Here is a 21,095-nt window from a genome sequence, read left to right on the forward strand (position 1 = left end):
TGGAAACAGTAATAAAAGGCCAATAAAATGCGACCGTTCTTTAAGAGAGGGCTGGTATCGATTTCGCGGCAATGCAGGCAATGAAATGGCTTCATCCTGTCCGCCAAAACAACGTTGTGGTACGCGTGCACCAGGCTGGCTGAACGGCAGTCATCCTTCAGTAGCTGAAGGAACTGTACAGCGACAGGTTTGTTTTCATTGGTCGACTGGTTGTTGTCAGTGGGAAAGTAACACCCAGGTCCGCAACTGCAGTGGTTTCTACGTCTACAGGTTGAAGGCGCCACCAGCTTGCAGTTTACGTTACTGCGGAAATCGTCAAGGTAACTTTTTAATATCAGCCTCATATACAATTGCCCACTTTTAGTCGTGTTTGAGTTATTTTTTTAGCCTTTGATGCCCAATTTATTATTTATTTTCAAAAAGATGCGAAATTTGAAGATCAAAATCGAACTGACGATTTTTTTTTTCGCTGCTGTCAATTATAATTATGCCTTTCACTGTCGTTTTCAACCTAGTTCCCAGGGCGTTTGCCTTGCCTGGGAACGAGGATGTGTCGTTTTGCAGACGTAAAGAGTTATAAAACTATTGGAAAAATGATCGAAAACAAATCATGTCTTGGTCAAAATTGTGTCTGAAAATTATCTGCATAAACGTAAAAAAGTGTGTATACAAAATCGTAGGACCATGTAAAAAGATTATGCCAATTTCCATTTCAGCGCCAGTATCGTCAACTCCAAGGCCAACAACAATGCGCCCAACACCGACTTCTTATTCAGGTAGGAAACGAACGTGCTAAACCTACGATCTGATGATTAATGTTGCTTATTATGAGTGTATTATAAAGCACCTTGAATTATCCAATTACATGGTTCACTCATCGAGTCGTTCGAATTTTATTTCTTAGAATGTTCCAACTACAGATTTCTCAACGAATCCAACAGAGCTAAAACGTACAACAAGCCCAGCCCTTACATTTGCGATTCCAGCCTGTCGGGTTGGTACAGATTCGGCGGAGAGGCAGGAAGTCAAATGCCAGAGTCGTGTGTCAAAAAGCGACATTGCGGCACGCATGCGCCAGGCTGGCTGGACGGAAGTCATCCAACAATGGCTGATGGGGCTGTGAAGCGCAAAGTGTGTTTTCATTGGTCAGACAACTGTTGCCGGTGGTCGACTATGATCGACGTCCGTAACTGTGGTGGATTCTATGTTTACAAACTTCACCGCCCACCTGCTTGTACATTGCGTTACTGTGGCAACGGAATTCCATCTGCACGTGGTAAGAATTATTAACTAAACTTTAACTTTGTTTAATTGACCTATTTCGATGTTTAATTTGACTATCAGGTTAGAAACCACAGAGAGCGAAGAAAGAAAAGTAGAGGTAAATCAGAAAACAAAAACAAAGAGCAAACATTACCAATTATAATATTTTAATTACGATAATCAAAATAACAATTTCAGTCAAATAAGATGAATTGAAAAAACGTCAGGACCGTAAGACTGACAAGTATAAATTACAAGTTAGTGATTTTAAACCGAGGAAATAATAATATTTGCAAGGGGTCAGTTATCAAGAATAATAGACAGTAAATTATCAAGAATAATTTAGACAGTAAATAGCATTTGATTTTTAAAAAAAATGCTCGGATTAGTTTTATCTTTGTTTGTTGTCCTCGATTTTGCCGTGGTTATAATAAGATGCATTGTGAAAAGAGACCTTTTGGAAATCTCTCTGTAATCTCTTTCTACCTCAAAATGCTGGCCACGGCAAAGTCTACAAAAAAAAAGGGATACGTGAGCCACAGTCTGACTTTTTTCGTTTTTTTTTTTTTTTGACACATCAACTTGATAGCCTGTACTGATCACAACCCTTCTTCTTGATTAGAATGCTCAAATTACACCTATCTGGAAGAAGGAGACAGAGCTGTTGGAAACAGTAATAAAAGGCCAATAAAATGCGACCGTTCTTTAAGAGAGGGCTGGTATCGATTTCGCGGCAATGCAGGCAATGAAATGGCTTCATCCTGTCCGCCAAAACAACGTTGTGGTACGCGTGCACCAGGCTGGCTGAACGGCAGTCATCCTTCAGTAGCTGAAGGAACTGTACAGCGACAGGTTTGTTTTCATTGGTCGACTGGTTGTTGTCAGTGGGAAAGTAACACCCAGGTCCGCAACTGCAGTGGTTTCTACGTCTACAGGTTGAAGGCGCCACCAGCTTGCAGTTTACGTTACTGCGGAAATCGTCAAGGTAACTTTTTAATATCAGCCTCATATACAATTGCCCACTTTTAGTCGTGTTTGAGTTATTTTTTTAGCCTTTGATGCCCAATTTATTATTTATTTTCAAAAAGATGCGAAATTTGAAGATCAAAATCGAACTGACGATTGTTTTTTTCGCTGCTGTCAATTATAATTATGCCTTTCACTGTCGTTTTCAACCTAGTTCCCAGGGCGTTTGCCTTGCCTGGGAACGAGGATGTGTCGTTTTGCAGGACGTAAAGAGTTATAAAACTATTGGAAAAATGATCGAAAACAAATCATGTCTTGGTCAAAATTGTGTCTGAAAATTATCTGCATAAACGTAAAAAAGTGTGTATACAAAATCGTAGGACCATGTAAAAAGATTATGCCAATTTCCATTTCAGCGCCAGTATCGTCAACTCCAAGGCCAACAACAATGCGCCCAACACCGACTTCTTATTCAGGTAGGAAACGAACGTGCTAAACCTACGATCTGATGATTAATGTTGCTTATTATGAGTGTATTATAAAGCACCTTGAATTATCCAATTACATGGTTCACTCATCGAGTCGTTCGAATTTTATTTCTTAGAATGTTCCAACTACAGATTTCTCAACGAATCCAACAGAGCTAAAACGTACAACAAGCCCAGCCCTTACATTTGCGATTCCAGCCTGTCGGGTTGGTACAGATTCGGCGGAGAGGCAGGAAGTCAAATGCCAGAGTCGTGTGTCAAAAAGCGACATTGCGGCACGCATGCGCCAGGCTGGCTGGACGGAAGTCATCCAACAATGGCTGATGGGGCTGTGAAGCGCAAAGTGTGTTTTCATTGGTCAGACAACTGTTGCCGGTGGTCGACTATGATCGACGTCCGTAACTGTGGTGGATTCTATGTTTACAAACTCCATCGTCCGCCTGCCTGCACATTGCGTTACTGTGGTAACGGATTACCACCTGCACCAGGTAAGTGGATATTTCCCATCCAAGCATCCTTGCGCGCGATACTTCACTCACGTAAAATTCTTTATTTAAGATTAAAAATAAGAAGATTTATTCACCCCACCAGGGGAATAAATGGTTTTATGCATCTGGTTAGTGCCAGTCTCCCAGTAAGTGACTGTGGGAGTACATCCGGGTCCTTGGAAATCCTATATTTAAGCAGACGAGGCCAGGTTACTGTCCTCTTTTTCCAACATTCGTGCTTTCCATACAGCTCGTGAATTCCATCCCACCCTCCATTGGGGTAGTGAGATTGGTATTTCAAATATTTGTTCGGGTACTCCCCCACCTTTGCTGGGAATTATTTGGATTGTAAAATGTTTCTCAGAATAAAAGGTAATTGTTATAAAAATAATCGTCCACCTCGGTGGCCAAAAAATGGCAAATTATGCTTTTGTCAGTTCTTCCCAGCAAACTGCGTGCGGCCACTGCATTGTAAATGAAATGAATTATGAGTATTTACAATAACAAAGAGCATAAACGTTCTTTTCTTAGTTTTTCGTTATTCAATTTCCCTGTGATTATTACTAGATACATAGGGAATCGACACATATTTCACAATCTCTCTGTGTTAAAAGCACAAGTCTTCTTTTTACGAAAGACAGATACCATTCACGTATAGAACTCTAACAATTCTAACTGGTGAAAAGTTGACTTCAAATTTTCGAATAACGCCAAAATCGGCATATATTACAGGAGCCTTTAGCCGCAGGTGCATTTACATTTTTGACACATTAGAAATAGCCTGTATTAATCACAAGCTGCCTTCTTGTCTAGAATGTTCAAATTACAACTATCTGGAGGAGGGAGACAGAGCTGTTGGAAACACTAATAGACGCCCCATAAAATGTGACCGTTCCTTAAAAGAGGGCTGGTATCGATTTCGCGGCAGTGCAGGCAACAAAATGGCTTCCTCCTGTCCGCCAAAACTACGTTGTGGTACGCATGCGCCGGGCTGGCTGAATGGCAGTCATCCTTCAGTAGCTGAAGGAGCTGTGCAGCGCCGGGTTTGTTTCCATTGGTCGAGTGGTTGTTGTCAGTGGGAAAATCACATCCAGGTCCGCAACTGCAGTGGTTATTACGTTTATCAGTTAAAGCCGACAAGATTCTGCAGTTTGCGTTACTGTGGAAATCGTGAAGGTAAATACTCAATATCAAACGCATTTGAATTTATTTTTGTCCACATTGTTTAAGAAAATTCTTTTGCTACCTTATATAACATGCTCTTTACGCCTAATCTTGCCGTCGAAAACTTTCATTTAAAAGGCTGTTTAAAATGTATGGTTACTTTTAGTCACTCTTATAATAGTATTAAATGATAATGATTATAATAACTATAGCATGGTAAATTTTGCAATAACTGAAAAATTACAACTCGGCTCTGAAAGGGAAATCAAAAAAAGGATTTCGCGACGTTTAGAGAGAAACGAATAAAGAAAAAAAAAACAATGGTTTTATTCCTCTAAGCCCCGGAGCCGAACTAAGAGAACTATTCCTAGATTTAATACCATGAATTATTTTTTTTTCCAGCACCGAGACCCTCAACGCCGACTCCATTAACACCAACTCCAACCAGAGCACGCCCAATACCGACCTCTTATGCAGGTTAGTGGGGAAAGTGAAAAAACATGTCATTGGTTAACTCATGTTTTCACTGTACTATACGTGCACTTTATATCTAGCGGTGTTCTAGCGGAGCTCCTTGAGCATAGCCCCATAGCCATAGAAAATTACAAGTAGAGGAACCATGTAGCTGAGTTTTCATGGTCATTATGGCTAGCGGCATGGCCCGCGGGCGCGTGCGCCGTTCGACGAACAACGTACGTCGTGCAACATGGCGGTCATGGTCATCCGAGATTTTTAAAGGTCTTAAACGAGGATTCGGGGAAAGACAAATATAGACAATGGGAAAAATTACTCAGCGACACTACACAGCAAAACATCTGAGAGATTTATTATCCAACTGCTCTATTTTTTTTTTGTCTTTTCACGTGTGAGTGTATCGAAACCTCTAAGCGCCTTTACGCAAACAAATGTGGCTCTCGTTCGATCGCTACACGGTTAAATTTTAATTTTATTGGTCTTTGGTCGCATTCATTTTCCGTAACCGTAAAAAGAGCAATTGACTTTATGGTCCTTTATCTTCTATCGACTGGATGATGCGGACGTTTCAGTTTGATCTAAACGAAGTCATGGTTTGAAAACGCGGGGAAAATTGTTGCGCGGTGTTCGCTGTGTAGGCTGAATGAAATCGCCAGTAAAAGGAGACCTTTCTTACAAAAATATTTCTCGCACGATGACCTACATGAAATTTTGGAAAACGAAAACGACTTACGAGGAGACCCGAAATAATTGCGAATGGTATCCCATGTGCAAGTCCAGTTTGCTTGTTTCTGTTGTTTGCGGTTGAATCTGCGTCTGTCATGCATCATCAAGAATACAATAACTTTAGCTTAAATGATTGTGTTGAAACGAAGCCAACTACTGCATGGATCATGTCCGCTGAAGAAAGAGACAGGACTCTGATGCATGTTAACAACCTGTACTGAATTGCTGAGCCTGATTTTATGACAGAAAATGTTTTTACTTTCTGAACGCAGTTTCGAGAGATTCCGCCAGTGTCGGCAAGGTTTAGATCTCTCCGTAATTCTTTGCCGCTTTCAGTCGCTTTAATATGTAATGCATTTATGTGTCACATCATTTTGTTTTTGTTCCGCTGATTTGGTTTTATTTTAGACTTATTTTGCTATGGTTTTACTGATTATCTATTGGCGTAAGTTGATTCTCTTCGGCCGGATAAAGTAATAAAGTCAATTTCTAATCTCTTGAAGTGATGTTCAGTCTGTCAGATTAGAGTTTATTGCTTATTGCTGTGAGTTTATTTCGACTTTAAACCGTAATTCTCTCGGCAAAAAAATTCATTCAGTATAAGTGACGTTTTTTAAGTGCTGAACGACAACAAAGCAGAAAGCTCGAGCAAAATTCATTTATTTGAACTAAACTTGCTAAAATCATGTTTACCCTATCTAGCTCGAGAGCGCGAACTGTGAATACAAAGTGAAACTCACTTTTACACAAATGATTACAGTATGGGGCCCAGTTCTCGGCCGGGTCCAGTTCTCGGCCGGGTCCAGTTCTCGGCCACTTTGTGTTCAACGCGTTTTTTCACGCCACAGTTGAATTAAAAGAAAAAGTTTTTTTCCTTCAAACGATAGACTGATTCTTGTGGTCTTAGTATCTTGCGTTTGATATTTCAACTCGCTAAAGAAAGCTCACACGTCGAGTTTATGCGAAGGTAGGTGAATTTGTTTTTTTTTTCGAAAACTTGTTTGTTTACGGCTCCTTAAAATTCATGGATGTAGTTAAATTTGTATTTTTTCCGTGAGCCCCTACCAAACGAGCTCATTTTTGGCGTATAAAACTTAGAATAATTCAGCTTTCTGCTTAAGTTAACTTTTTGTTGAACCGCTGTATATTTTGGTCTTAATTTACTTCGAAATTCTTTCGTGCGACTTTTGCGTATTTGCCAGTTCTCGGCCACCCTGCTCGCTATCACAGTTTAGTGCTTTTATTTTAATATAATTTCATCTGCTGCAGCAATAATGAAAGAAAGAAATGTTTTAAAAATAAAGTTCAATTAAATATCTAAGTTTTGAGCTGACTTTTGTCTTTTCTATTATTTCTACAACACCTAACTCTTTCAAGACCTTAATTTCACTGCAAAATAAACCATCTAAATGCATTGGTCACGTACACAACGTAGTTCTGCGGGTTTGCCAGACCCTGCACATAGGCAAGCAACTAGGCGCGTTAAAAACCTTCTTTTCCAAAGTAAAACAAAGTCTCATAAAATAATTTGGGATCGACATAACATAAATAAGTTTACAGAGTGATTTTATGACTGTGGAAATTAATTGAGCCTTTTTATACAGAATATTACGCACAAGCTTTTTGGTGGCCGAAAACTGGGTCCGGGTGGCCGAGAACTGGGCCCACAAACGAAGCTTTTATTTTTATTATTGCTCAGGCAAATTAATTATTGACCGGTCGATAGCTTTACAACAAAAAGCTGAATAATGTAGTTAGCTCTGGGCGACATTTCAAGTTCCTGCGGTTCCTCTGCGGTAAGAAATACAAGTTTACGTCAAACGTGGTCGAGAACTGGGCCCCATACTGTACACTGAATGGAGATGATTTAGTGTACGTCAAAATTTGTTTAAACTGTGTACAAGGTAAGAAATAAAATAAGTTTTAAATTTTCGTACGTGAGTAACCCATTTGAGTGCACCGATGTTAAGACAAGAAAAGCGAGACGGGAATATTTGTCCACGAAATATATTGACGTCTCTATTAGAAGCCAAAAGATAGGATAGCGAAACTATTTTTTTAATCTTAAAAACCCCTCTTAAATAATTTTTAGGCCATGAGTTGTTCTGCCGCGAGATTATTATTTTTGTTGTACCGTAAGACATTCATTTTAACCATGATCGATTTTAATATGCCTTGCACCTTTGGGGCAGCGTATAAATTAAAGCTTTGAAGGACGGAATATTTATAAAATGGAAACATTGTAAACTCCAGTGAAAATTAAATGAATGGGAAGCTCCGCTTTTAGGCTTGCCTAAATCTATATATTAATTTATTACCGGGATTTTACTTTTTTTAGGTCAAGGGAATTGCATATTTGTAACTGGACATCAGGGTTTCTAATTGAAATGGATTCCATTTTACATGTAAATTTTTCAACTTACTACATTTTAAAGCCTTTAGTGGCATGTGAGTTTACGATATCAAACGTTTTGTTATGACATTCAATATGAAACAAAAAAGATCGATAAAATGATTGTCTGTGAATTAGGGTTGGGTAGCTTTATTTCGAAATTCGTCAAACTGGACATGGTTTGCTAGTCGTCGTGTTACAATATTAGGGAGCTTTAGCATCCATGACGACCGGGAGGACGACGACGTCAAGTAAGCGCGGAGAGACTGGAATGAGAACGTCGTTTTTGGCGGGTTTATGAAACTTAAGCAGAGAAGTTGCTCAAGGACGACGACGTTTGAAAACTTCTTACAGTATCTGTCCTTGTTAAGAGACGTACAAAATCTAATTTTTCTAAGTAATGGATTAAATTTCATTGACGACGTCACGAAGAGTTTTAAATCATCTACGAAAATTTCCGACGTGTCACTCATATAAACATGATTGCCTAATTTTAAGAATAATTCACGTTTGTATTTTCTATTTGACTCGCCTGTAGATTTGGCAAGAAAAACATGTCAATTATTTCTGGCAATCATCGGCGATCGGCCTCGATTCTTCGCACATTTTTCTTGAGAGTATGTCTTGGAAAATTTTCGTGTTGAACGATGATCAAAATTAAACATTTCGAAAACAGATTTGCAAAACTTCCGAGATGGTCAAGTAATGTAAACACACAATCTGATGGAATCGCGCGTTGAACTTAACAGAGGTTTAATGTGTACGTTCCTTTCCATTGTTCTGACATTATAGAAACCGAAAAGGTATATTGTATTGTAACTTAAGTATTTTCTTTCAAGAAAAATTATAAAAAGCACTCATTCATGAAATTTCGTAAATAAACTTAACTGACGTGGCTGCTTTCTCCTCGGCATCGTTTGTTTTGGTAGCGGTAGCTGTCATCTGCGTGGAAGAAAGGCAATGCTCAGAAAAGTCGATTCTAATCAGAGGAGTATAAAAAACCCGAAGCAAGAGAATAAAAAGACCAACCGGTTGTGAACTGGGACAAATTACAGTAAATCTGCACCTTCTGCGAAATAAAACTCTTCAAGTTGACGACGACGTGAAACTTGTCCTTTTGACGTCGTCGACAAGAACACGACGACGAGATTTTCTGGTTGCGCTTGCGCACTGACGCTCAACTTACTTCCGGTCGTCGTCGACCCGGTCGTCGTCGTGACTGCTTAAGCTCGGATTGCATTTGTAATCTAACTACTTCGACTTTTTAATGCCTGGAACATGTTGAAAATGGCCCAGATTTTTTATTGTGTATACGTTAAGGGCTAAAAAATGTTTAAGATGAAACAAATACAAGTTATATGAAATGCTAATTAATTTATAGTACAATCTTAAATGCTTTCGAATATCTTTCTTAGCTTGTTCCAACTACAGATTCCTTAACGAATCCAACAGAGCTAAAACATACAACAAGCCCAGCCCTTACATTTGCGATTCCAGCCTGTCGGGTTGGTACAGATTCGGCGGAGAGGCAGGAAGTCAAATGCCAGAGTCCTGTGTCAAGGAGCGACATTGCGGCACGCATGCGCCAGGTTGGCTGAATGGAAGTCATCCAACAGTGGCTGATGGAGCTGTGAAACGCAAAGTGTGTTTTCATTGGTCAAAACGCTGCTGCCGGTGGTCAACTGTCATCGAAGTACGTAATTGTGGGGGATTCTATGTTTACAAACTTCACCGCCCGCCTGCCTGTACGTTACGTTACTGTGGCAACGGATTATCACCTACAACAGGTAAGGACGCACTTCTTTGGCAACTATCCATGTACAAGATGCTTTAAATTTGCGTCTTCATGGAACTTACGACGTAAAACGTTCTTAAAATTGCTCTTAGTGGACCAACGTGTGACAGAAAACAGCAGTCGAGGTACTGAGTGGAGTAGGGGTAGCTCTCATATCTTCTCGAACGTTCTGCATTTGAAAGTCTGATGCTCTTTTCATAATCTTTTTTTGTTAGTTGTTTTGGTTAAATTAATTTTAATGCAAGAATTGCCCTATATATAAAACCACCAATACATGTCTTGAATAGAAGTAATCTCGACATGAAATACAAACACTCGGTTGTAAGTTTGAAACACATGTAAATGTTTCGTATGACCTGCATCCACCTTCAGTTTCGACTGCAGTAAGACCGCTAGTCGTTGTGTTATAAACACAACGCAAACAGAACAGCACCTGACAGAATGTTAAGTATTGATTCAGGCGGGAAAGGAATAAGTAATGCAATGGACGGTAGTTTTGTTGTTTGGAGGATTTTAATGCAGGTTTTTTAACTATCAAAGTTGATTTCAATTATTTTAATTTTTAGCATCAACGCCAACCTCTAAACCAACCATTCAGCCGTCACCCACAAGTAAGTATCTGGTTATTTTCTTTCGTTTTGCAAGTTGTGTATAGTGTCTGCTTAATATGACTTATCGCTCTCTTAGTATTATAGAACGGACACATAATAAAGTCATTAAAAAGAAAGCAAAACTCACCTGGTGCTTTATCTCTACAGATATTTTATATTATTTCTACTCTTTAGGGCCAAACCATGGTTTTATGATCTTATGCTTACCGGTTGCCATGAAGGTGAACATTTCCCGTAACCTCTTGCCTCCGTCAATGGATCCCAGTCTCCTACATCTTAACGATCCAGGATGCGGCGCGCTTCATGTTGACCAGAAGTACGTAGTTATGGAAACTCCACTGAAAGGGTGTGGAACAGTTCGCAGGTAGATCTAAACAACTTTCTTTCGACGACATTGTTCTAAGAATTTTTATAATCACAAACGCTATTATCTTTGTGGGTTGAGGGGAGATACTTTAATTTTGCAATGGCTATATTCGAAATTCCTAGCCTATTTCCTACGAGTATTCATTTATATTCCGACTGTTTCTTCCCTGTAACAATCTCATTACTTCTAGCAGTCTAGCTTGGTTATTCAATATCCTAAACAGTGTGACGCCAATATTTAATTATTTTCATTACGATTTCTTTTAGTCGGTATTAAAATGATTTTATCCCACTTTAATCCCGCCTTTTCCAATAGTCAAGAACATTTACAATAAATGTTGAATACGGTAACAGACAAACGAAAATTATACGGACATGTACAAGGGATAAAATGCAATACGAAAGTATACGGCAGATACAAAATCTGACACAGAAAACTTACTTCGAATGATGTATTGTAATGAGTTGTTACCTGAGGCGAACCGAAACGATGAACTAAAATGGACGACAAACCACAGTGGAAGATCTGGCTAATAGACCAATTCGGCTAACGTGTTTACATCGTTGTTGCCACCCAATCAGATCATGTGATGATTCCTTGGAGGATCAATTGTTCTGTTCGTTCATACTCCCAGCGCCAAATACGGGACAAATGCACAATGTAACCTCCCAAAGGAATCCTCACATGGTCTGATTGGGTGGCAACCGATGTAAACACGTTAGCCGAATTTGTCTATTAAAATAATCGAGCGACCACATTGCCAACTTAGCAAATAAATCAATATAAAATCAGTTTACATGATATGTAATTTAAGTAAACAAAGCGCGGAATATCCAAAACAACATTCAGACGAAAGGCGTACTTTGCACCACATTGACACGGAATCTAAACAACATAGCAATGTCTTTGTTTGATTTGTTCTGTTTTACTGAGTAAAGTTTTGTTTTGGTTTCTATTTTGCTTTCATTGTTTATTAATTTACTATATTTTTTGTCATTGTTCGAACAGATCTATCGGCCGAACAGTCCTTTTCCATAACAGAGTTGTAGTTCCGTCAGCTTATGGAAGGAAACGCACTCTCCTTGAGTTTCCGTTCGCGTGCACCTACAATGAATTTGGTTTCCCTGGCATAATAAACAGGCCTGCTCTATTTCACAAGCGTGGTCATGGTAAGATTACTTTTGACTACTTACTTTCTGTAATTTTGCAAACAGAATTTTTTTACCCGGGTAAGACCACCGCCAAGATCGTAGAGAAAGCACGCTAAAGAATTAATATAATTATATAACATCATCAGTATTTTTTTCTAGGACACTGGCCCATTTCTCGAGAGTCCCGAAAGGTTTTCGCACCCATATTTTCCCATATTTTAAATATGATCGAAGGTTCTCTTCATACAAACTTAATTTAATTTTAGGCCTCATACACGTCTCTGTTTTTAAGAAACAGATACTTAGCTAAAAATCGCTTTTCGGGCCCCAAATATTTCAGGGTCTTTCGAAAAACGGACCCCAGGAAAAAAATTTAACCAAGTTATGACTCACAAGACTTTTTTTTCAAAAATGGTGCTTGTTGCAAGCACTTTGTTAGCTTAAAGTTGTAAACTTAAAAGAACGAAATAAGCCTTAGTTATTGTCTTATGCCTTCTTTAAATCAAGAGCCAATTCTCAAACCCTTACTGAGAAAGATGTATCCTAAGTATTACTTCTAAACAACACTTCTCTTAATATGACCATTACTTGTAATTTATTTCTCTGCAGCCATGGATTCTACGTCAGATGACAGAACGGTACCATGGAATAGTGAGGCCTATGAGTGGGTCTAAAGACCTCAGCAAACCAACAAGAAAAAGTTACAAAAAAAAACAGTAATAAAACTAGTATCTTCTTAGGATAATAGCAATATGTAACATGTAACATGTACCTTCCTTACAAAAGAAAACATGATTAAAGTGGATTATTAAAAAAAAAATGGTTTATTTTGCTTCACCTGTGTAGCAACGCGAAATTACCTATAAGGATTGCGATTCTCTCTTGATTGTTCTGCTATGGAATGCGTTTTTGTCGTCGACGGTGTGTTGTGAAGATATTATGTCGTGTTGTAAAAGGAACCTAATTTGAAGGGCTTTTCACAAATTGCTTGGCAACTTTTTAACAACTTTCCGTATTTTGAGCAACGTTTTTTCCTTTCGAACAACTATTTCCAACCCTGAGCAGATTTCCGAGGATTTCCGTTTGAGTGTTTTTCAAAGGCCATACGAACGTTTCCGGACATCAATATCTTCACCTTTTTCAGTGACAGAAAGCCTTAAATTTTAACAAATTTAGATACTTTTGTTGCAATGAAATTCTTAGAAATCTTACTTTCGGTGGAGTGTAGCCTATTTATGTGGAAATTTTCTTAATAAAAAGTGGCATTTTGGATTTCTTGGAGCAACCTTGGAGCAGCTCTTTTTTGACGTAAAGCAACTTTTCGGATTTTTGAAGCAACTTTCGGTAGACATTTTTGAGAAACAAGCAATTTGTGGACAGCCCTTAGGGAAAAACATTATTTTTTGGAAGGGGGGGGGGGGGGGTACTAAAAAAATGTGTTTGAGGGCCTAGAAAGACAAAATAAGCTGTTTGCAAACACTGAGATATGTATAACAAAACATAGTTTGTATTTCGGAAAAAACATGTTTGCAGGTGCATAAACTTGAAAAAATATTATATTTGGAGAGGAAAACTGTTCATACCCCTCTCCAAGAAAATAATGGTCCGTCCCTGAGGTCTTGAGTAGCACTTTGTCATGTTTAATTCCCAGACTTCTCGCATTCTCGAGACTAACTGAGCTATTTCAGTTGCCTCGGTTCACCGACCAACGGCACGCTACCAACATACAAATGGAATGGAAAAATATATTACCTAGATAGGTACTTTATATACGGAACAATATCTGTGATCACGAAACGCACGCATAAAAGCATAGTTAAAAAAGGTTATTCGTATATTGTACGATATATACTAACACCCACCAGGACAAGCAATCCTGTCATCAGTGCACACTTTTTTTTTTCGAATCTTCCGTTCTGCTCTTTAATAACACGCTTTCGTGCACATTTTAGATCATGTTTGCCAATTCACGCATGAGGCCCCATATAAACGAGTTGAAACTTAAATTCCGTTATCAATATGTGCTCTTGACATCGATTTTAACTTAGCTTGATAATAATATTGTGACATTAAGATACTTTTTTTCGAAATACCTCCACGACCATTCTGCAAACATGACAAGAAAATTAATATTTCCTCTGATTTTACTTTGCATGCTGTTTGCTCAGCAGAGCCGTTATCGTGCGGAAACAATGGTCATGGAAACTTTCTTGAGAAAAATAATTGCTAAGCGGTGAATGTCAGCCTGCACGTCTTGCTCTATCTTTCAAGAGAATGACAAATTTTTACTACCCACTTTTATACTTAGTAGACCGAGAAATTGTTGAAGTGCAACAACCATTACACCCTCGAGTAAAGATGGTTCATATATCTTTATTTTTCCCAAGCTGCGTAAGCTTGTCGTTGCTGTTAACTGTGTGCTTAAAAAGTAAGAAACATTTCAAAACCCGGTCGTTCAATTCGAGTCTACCCTCAGAATCGAAGTGTTTGTAGTCGAGTACAAACAGTTTTATATATGTATATCCATAGCGTGCGTTTAAATTGCAATATAAACCTGTGCCGATATCATACGAGTCATTTAATATGTATCTTTGCTGTATTATCCGATCGAGAGCCACTTTAGAGCTGACAAGAGAAACATTCGTGTTACAGTGAAACGTTTGATGCTGTAATTATACTTGATTTTCAGAAATAAATGTTCTCGGGACTGTTTTATTGGCGAGTGGATTGGGTTTCTAATCACTTCTCCTAAGACCGCCAAAATAATAAAAGGGATAAATAAACATAATATATTAAAATATACAATGAATACAGGCACTCCAGACAGTAAAGACGTAAGGCCATTAGACTAGTATGAGGTAAGATAAGAGATCATCTAGATTTGGTGACACACCCCTATCTGATTATGACGCCCACGTTTTGGACCAGAAGAAAACACCTTCTAGCGACTTTTTTTGTCTTAAAGAACCCCTTAAGTACAACCACGCTCTCATGTTAAACGGTTTCACTGTAAATCTTTAGCGAGTTTTGCAGTGCTAATATATGCCCTACACACGAGCTTATCATCCCTGCAATCTTTCTAATTTTAAGGACGTTAAGAGTAAAATTACTCAGCTTCTAAAACACTTCACGTTTTTTTTTTTTTTTTTTTTTTTTTTAAATGTCAAATCAGTCACGATAACCATGATTACCCTCTTGTAATGACTGGAAGCACGATATAACTAAACGATAAACTTTCGGCAGGTTGATAAACTTGGTTCATTTTCTATTTTTATCACTTGGGTACTATACAGTATTCGGGTCTTGTCAAGATGCGCTTGCCAGGTTTGCTTATCCTGGTTTCATTCCACTGTGCACTATCGAGCTCCTTCGAAGGTAAACTTTTACACTTTTGCCTCTCATTACTCCTAAGTTATTGTCAAACACGTATCGTTTACTCTTTTACCTTTTCGAACAAAATAATGAAAGATTACAAAGAAAATAACTTAATTGTTTAAGCTTTGTCTAATGAAAGTAAAAAATAAAAATACGATTACATAACTTAAATATGAATTTAAGTAAGTGAGTGTAAATATTTGCCAAAAACGAATCGAAATTACCGAAGAGTGAATTGAAGCCTTGAAGACAATCAGGTATAAAACAGTGTAAAATTTAACAGCGGCGATCAAGTTAATGTAAGGCCAAATATAAAATTACTTAAATCTTGATTTTGTGTTCATTCGTGAAACGTTCCTTTTATCTTTGTTTTGTTTTTCGTCTCTACAATATATATTATATTCTCCAACCCCACACAATCAGGGAGGAGGGGAGAAGGGGGTCTCCCCTCACATTTTTAAGGGCCCCTCTCTAAAGAAGTGTAAGTTCGCACCCTCTGCGTACGTCGTAGATCATGACGAGTTACGACATTACGCTTCAAAAACAATATATATATCCACTCCGACCACTTTTTATGTTCACTAGTTTGTGGAAATGTGTTGCTAAAGAGCACTAAAACATAAAAAAAGCCATGTTGTTCTTTTTTCATCTGTACCCTAACTGATATTTGTTTTTAGGTAGGGCGCCATTTCTAACCCCCCCCCCAACCCCCTGCCTATCCATCAACCCCCCCCCCCCCCCCCCCCCCCGTCCAAAGGTCTTTAAAGGGAATAAGCGCGTCCTGGGGCTCAATAAAACTTTTAAAGTATTTTTTGTTTAATAAATGTCTTATTGATGTCATTTTGTTCACTTCGTTTGGTCAGTTGTTGTTGATAATTTCACATTAATTTCTTGTTTTCTCAGGAACAAGTGATGAAATCGCCGCAGTACTCGATACATTGGAAGATCTATCAAATGAAGATGGTACGTGTATGCAATTAAATGACATTAACACTTCAGGTATACTAAGCGGTATAGGAATTCCTACATTCATCGCTCCAAACACAGTTACCATTACCATTATTTATTTAGTATTATTATTATTTATTCAATTTGACACAAAAAAACAAAATATGCTAATGTGGCCGTTCTTGTAAAGTGTTTTTTTTTTTTTAAACGGGACTCAATATACAAAATCGAGCCTAGAATTCTTTTGAGACATCTCTTGAGTTTCACGAAGTCGAAAGAAGTATTTTATTTAAAGCAAATTTTGAACTACGAAGTAAATTTATAAACATTCGGATACCGTAATGATTCGATTTATCGCCCTCCTTCAAATAAGCGCCCCCTTCCGAATAAACGCCCCTCTTCGAATGTGTTTTTGTAAATAAGCGCCCCTATTCCAATAAGCGCCCCCATTCTAATTAGCGCCCCCGTTCTCATAAGCACCCCTATTCTAATAAGTGCCCTTATTGTGGATAACTGCCCATACCGAAGTCATTGACGTCAACTAGATAAACTCCTGACCGTTTGCCGTACAGTTCATGTATATATTTACTGCTAAAATGAACAATTCTTTAAAAAGTAACTGAACTTCAAACAATTGCTAACTGTTAAAGTTTCTGTTATTGTTAGATACATTTGGTTGTTTCTCAAGAAATTAAATAAGCGCCCTGTCCCGAATAAGCGCCCTGTCTCGAATAAGCGCCCTCCCTCGAGGTGCCAAAAGTAAATAAGCGCCCCGGGCGCTAAATCGAATCATTACTGTAATTATATAATTATACAAAATCGAGCCTAGAATTCTTTGGAGACATCTCTTGAGGTTCACAAAGTCGAAAGAGGTATTTTATTGAAAGCAAATTTTGAACTATGAAGTAAATTTATAAACATTCGGAAAATTATATTCAACTCTCATATTCACATAAACAGCAGAGTGCAGTGAATATCGATCGGCCTATGTCTGCAAAACTTTCAAATATCTCTATGTTTTTCCTTTTTTAACGTTTTTTGCATTTTGCCTTTTTAACTTTTGTTCACTTTATAGAAAACTTTATAGTAAACTTTGCATGTGATTAGTTTTAGCAATTCCTTTTTATAGACAATTTTTAACATTTCTAAGAATTTTTATGCTATCACTGTAAATAGTTTTCTCAATATTTTTTATAGACAGTTTATTATACATGTATTTATTTATTTATTTACTGTATTTTTTTCACACTGTCTCTGAAAAGCCCCCACCGGGAGGTGATAATAAAATTTGTATTGTATTATTTTTTTCGTTTATTTTATGTATTTATTTATATATTTTACTTTTTCACAAGCCAATGTACTTTGGGGAAATTCATGAATTTTATTTTGAATATGCAGTTTTTACCGTAAACCTAGCTTAGTACAAACATCAGTAAATGTCATCAATGCGTATAGTTGTTGGGAACATAAGTTAAACAGCCATGCGATATATATTAGCGGAGCTCCCACGCGCCGAAGGCGCGCGAGCGGAGCATCCATAGGCAGGCAAATGGTATCCTATCGAACCGAGAAATTTTGGGAGTCGCCTACGTCCGTACGTACGTACGCCCGTACGCACGGATTAGGCCTGGGGACGAAGTTGCCCGCGCGTGGCTAAAGAAAAGTAAGGAAATTACAAACAGCAAATAAAGCTCGCAAGGCAAGACAAAATGTACACAAGGGGTAAAATTACACAGCGATACTACACAGCAAAATATCTGAGCTCTTTTCTGTTAGTCTTTTTTTGTGTGTGAGTGTTATGTATCGAAGCCTTTACGCCAAAAAAAAAAAAAAAAAAACAATATGGCTCGATGGCTCTCGTTCGATCGCTACACGGTTCAATTCAATTTATTGGTCTCTGGTCGCATTTTTCGTAATCGTAAAACGAGCAATTGACGTTATTTTCTATCGACTGGATGATGTGGACGTTTCAGTTTGATCTAAACGAAGTAATGTTATGAAAACGCGGGAAAGTATGTTGCGCGGTGTTCACTGTGTAGGCTGAATGAAACCGAGGGTATAAAAAAGAGCGACAGAGAGTCGAGAACTTTCTTACCGTAATATTTCTCGCACGATTTCCTCAAAAGTCACCTATATTCCGTGAAATTGTAGATAAAGAAAGAGGTGTACGATGAGACCCGGAATAATTGCGAATGATATTCCTTGTGCACGTCCAGTTTGCTAGTTTTGCTAGTTTGCGGATGAATCTTCGGCCGTCAACATCAAGAATACAACAACTTTAGCAATGATCGTGTAAAAACGAAGCTAAACACTGCATGCATCAAGTCCGCTGAAGAAAGATACAGGAACCTGATGCAAGGTAACAACCTGTACTGAATTGCTGAGCCTGATTTTATGACAGAAAATTTCATGATGTATATAAACTTAAGCTTACTTTCTAAGCGCAGTTTCGATAGATTCTGTGTCGGTAAGGTTTAGATCTTTCCTTAACTTAAGCAATATACTTTGCCCCTTTAAGTCGCTTTAACTGTAACTTGTAGTACATTTAAGCTTACGCTTACATGTCAGTTCATTTTTTTGTTCCCCTGAGTTGGTTTTATTTGCTATGGATTAACCGATTATCTATTGCCGTAAGTTGATTTTCTTTGGCCGTCAATAAAGTCGAATTCTAATCCCTTGCCGTGAGAGTTTATTTCTTATTGCTGTGAGTTTATTCCGACTTTCAGCCTACATTTTCTCGGCGGAAGAAATTCATACAGTATAAGCGACGTTTTTCGAAGTGCTAAACGACGACAAATCAAAAAGCTCGAACAAAATAAATTTATTTAAACTAAACTTGCTCTGAAAAACATGTTTACCCCATCTCAGGCTCGAGCGCGAGGTGAAAAATATAAACTGACTCATATTTTTTAAAGTAGTTCAAAATTTTTTTTTTTGCTTTAGTGTAGTCCACTTTTACACTGAATAATTACACTGAATAGAGATGATTTAGTGTACGTTTAAATTTGTTTAAATTTTGCACACGGTAAGAAATAAAAGATAAGTTTTAAATTTGCGTACGTGACTGAGCAACCCTTTTCAGTACGCCGATGTTAAGACAAATACAGAAAGAAAAGCAAGACGGGAATATGCCTGCTATTTTCTATTCTTAGAAAGCAGACAATAAACTCTTAATTAATTTTAAGGCCATGAGTTGTATTAAAGCAAAACGATAAGAGGATCGTAAAATTATTTACTATTCTTTAGAAAGGAGAGAATAAACTCTTAACCCCTCAGGGACTGGGGGGAGGGTTTTTTTTCAACATTTTCAGACATGACACAAGTTTTTCCACTGTAAATGTCTTTTAATACCATAAATCCCCATAAACCCATACATTTTTAAACAGAAGAGATCCTGGACTTTCTTCTAGTGCTAAAATGAACTTAATCTGTCTTAAAGAAAAAATATGAAAAATCCAGAAATGCAAATGAAACGGTTTTCTTTCTTCAAATCTGGTCGCATTTCCGATAATAACATTGTTTGGTACATTAGTTTTTTTCCAAATATCAATTGCTATATCTGTTAAGACATGTCCTAAGTACCGAACAATAACAAATAATGCAAATCGTTTGAGTATTCGCGAATTACGATCAAGACGAAGTTTTCGGCGTTCTGACCGAGTGGTCTCATTCAAATCCAGCTGGTAGACATTATTACTGAATAACAGATCAAAATATTTAGGTTAAATGCTGTTGTTTTCCAGTTCTACTCTCGTACGAACCTCTAAATTGCAGTTTCTGTCATGTCGAGTTCAAATCACGGATAACCGCATCAAATTTGAGTACTCACGCTCCTCAATGTCCTCGCAGTCATCGCTTTCTTCTTCACTTTTATCGGCAGATTCTTCTCCTTCGCCTACGATCGACAACAGAGCGTGAATTCGTTGTCAGGATCCGCGTGGACGACACGAAGAAACGAAACAGGGACATCGTCTTCGTCCACAAAGCCAAATCAGTCAGCTCTGCAGCCGCAATTTCGAATAATTTCGCTAAAACTCTTCACACTAAACATATGGCGACGCCATATTTAAAAGGCCGACGCGAAATTCACAAGTTACAGAGCGAAAAATTCGCTAAAAATCGACCATTTTGAGTTTCGAAGAGCTGTTTTCACAGAAATGAGCCTTATTATTTCAGCCAGCGGTTTAACAACTTATTTGTACCCAATCCCCACGGATAAACTGAAAATAACAACAGAAAAGAAGTGACGTAATTTTCGACGTCTGTGGACGTCGTTCGTCCCCTTAATTAATTTTTTGTCCATTAGTTGTTCTGCCTCGAGATTATGATGGATTTATATTTGTCTTGCACCTATGGGCCAGTGTATACATAAAAGCTTTGACCGCATATTTATCAAAATGAAAACATTGTAACTCCAGCAAAGATTAAATAAATTAAAGGGAAGCTCCGCTTTTAGGCTTGCCTAAATCTATATATTACGAATTAATAAAGATAAGATGTTCTATATGACACGAGCATGGGACAAAGAAAAAATTCTGAGTCCCCGACGGGAATCGAACCCATGGCCTCCCAGATACCGGTTGGGCGCTCTAACCAACTGAGCTACGAGAGACTCGTTGTGAGCTGGGCCATTTACGACGAGAGACTCGTTGTGAAATGGCCCAGCTCACAACGACTCTCTCGTAGCTCAGTTGGTTAGAGCGCCCAACCGGTATCTGGGAGGCCATGGGTTCGATTCCCGTCGGGGACTCAGAATTTTTTTCTTTGTCCCATTCTCGTGTCATGAAGAACATCTTATCTTTATTATTTATTACCGAGCTTAAAATTTACCATCTTTATTATTTACTATATTACGAATTGTTTGACAAAACATCTGTACCCTTATTT

General features: G+C 38.1%; 2 protein-coding genes across 2 annotated transcripts in view; both read left to right on the top strand.

Annotated features, from left to right (window-relative positions):
- The window catches only part of LOC144642166 (uncharacterized), a 31,639-nt gene extending 18,954 nt beyond the window's left edge, over positions 1–12,685 (top strand). Inside the window, 12 exon segments of the mRNA XM_078501156.1 lie at positions 717–776; positions 905–1,276; positions 1,886–2,248; positions 2,646–2,705; positions 2,834–3,205; positions 4,019–4,381; positions 4,772–4,846; positions 9,377–9,748; positions 10,323–10,367; positions 10,542–10,731; positions 11,743–11,903; positions 12,495–12,685. Of these exon segments, the coding sequence (XP_078357282.1) occupies positions 717–776; positions 905–1,276; positions 1,886–2,248; positions 2,646–2,705; positions 2,834–3,205; positions 4,019–4,381; positions 4,772–4,846; positions 9,377–9,748; positions 10,323–10,367; positions 10,542–10,731; positions 11,743–11,903; positions 12,495–12,559 (2,498 nt within the window). The 3' untranslated portion in view covers positions 12,560–12,685.
- A 2,458-nt stretch (positions 12,686–15,143) lies between these two features.
- Positions 15,144–21,095, top strand: part of LOC144646030 (uncharacterized) — a 63,523-nt gene continuing 57,571 nt past the window's right edge. The window contains exons 1-2 of the mRNA XM_078505555.1: positions 15,144–15,260; positions 16,164–16,223. Of these exons, the coding sequence (XP_078361681.1) occupies positions 15,197–15,260; positions 16,164–16,223 (124 nt within the window). The 5' untranslated portion in view covers positions 15,144–15,196. The remainder of the gene's footprint in view (positions 15,261–16,163; positions 16,224–21,095) is intronic.

Source organism: Oculina patagonica, chromosome 1 (assembly GCF_052425735.1).
Source record: "Oculina patagonica isolate OP01 chromosome 1, crgOcupat, whole genome shotgun sequence".
Lineage (NCBI taxonomy): Eukaryota > Metazoa > Cnidaria > Anthozoa > Scleractinia > Oculinidae > Oculina > Oculina patagonica.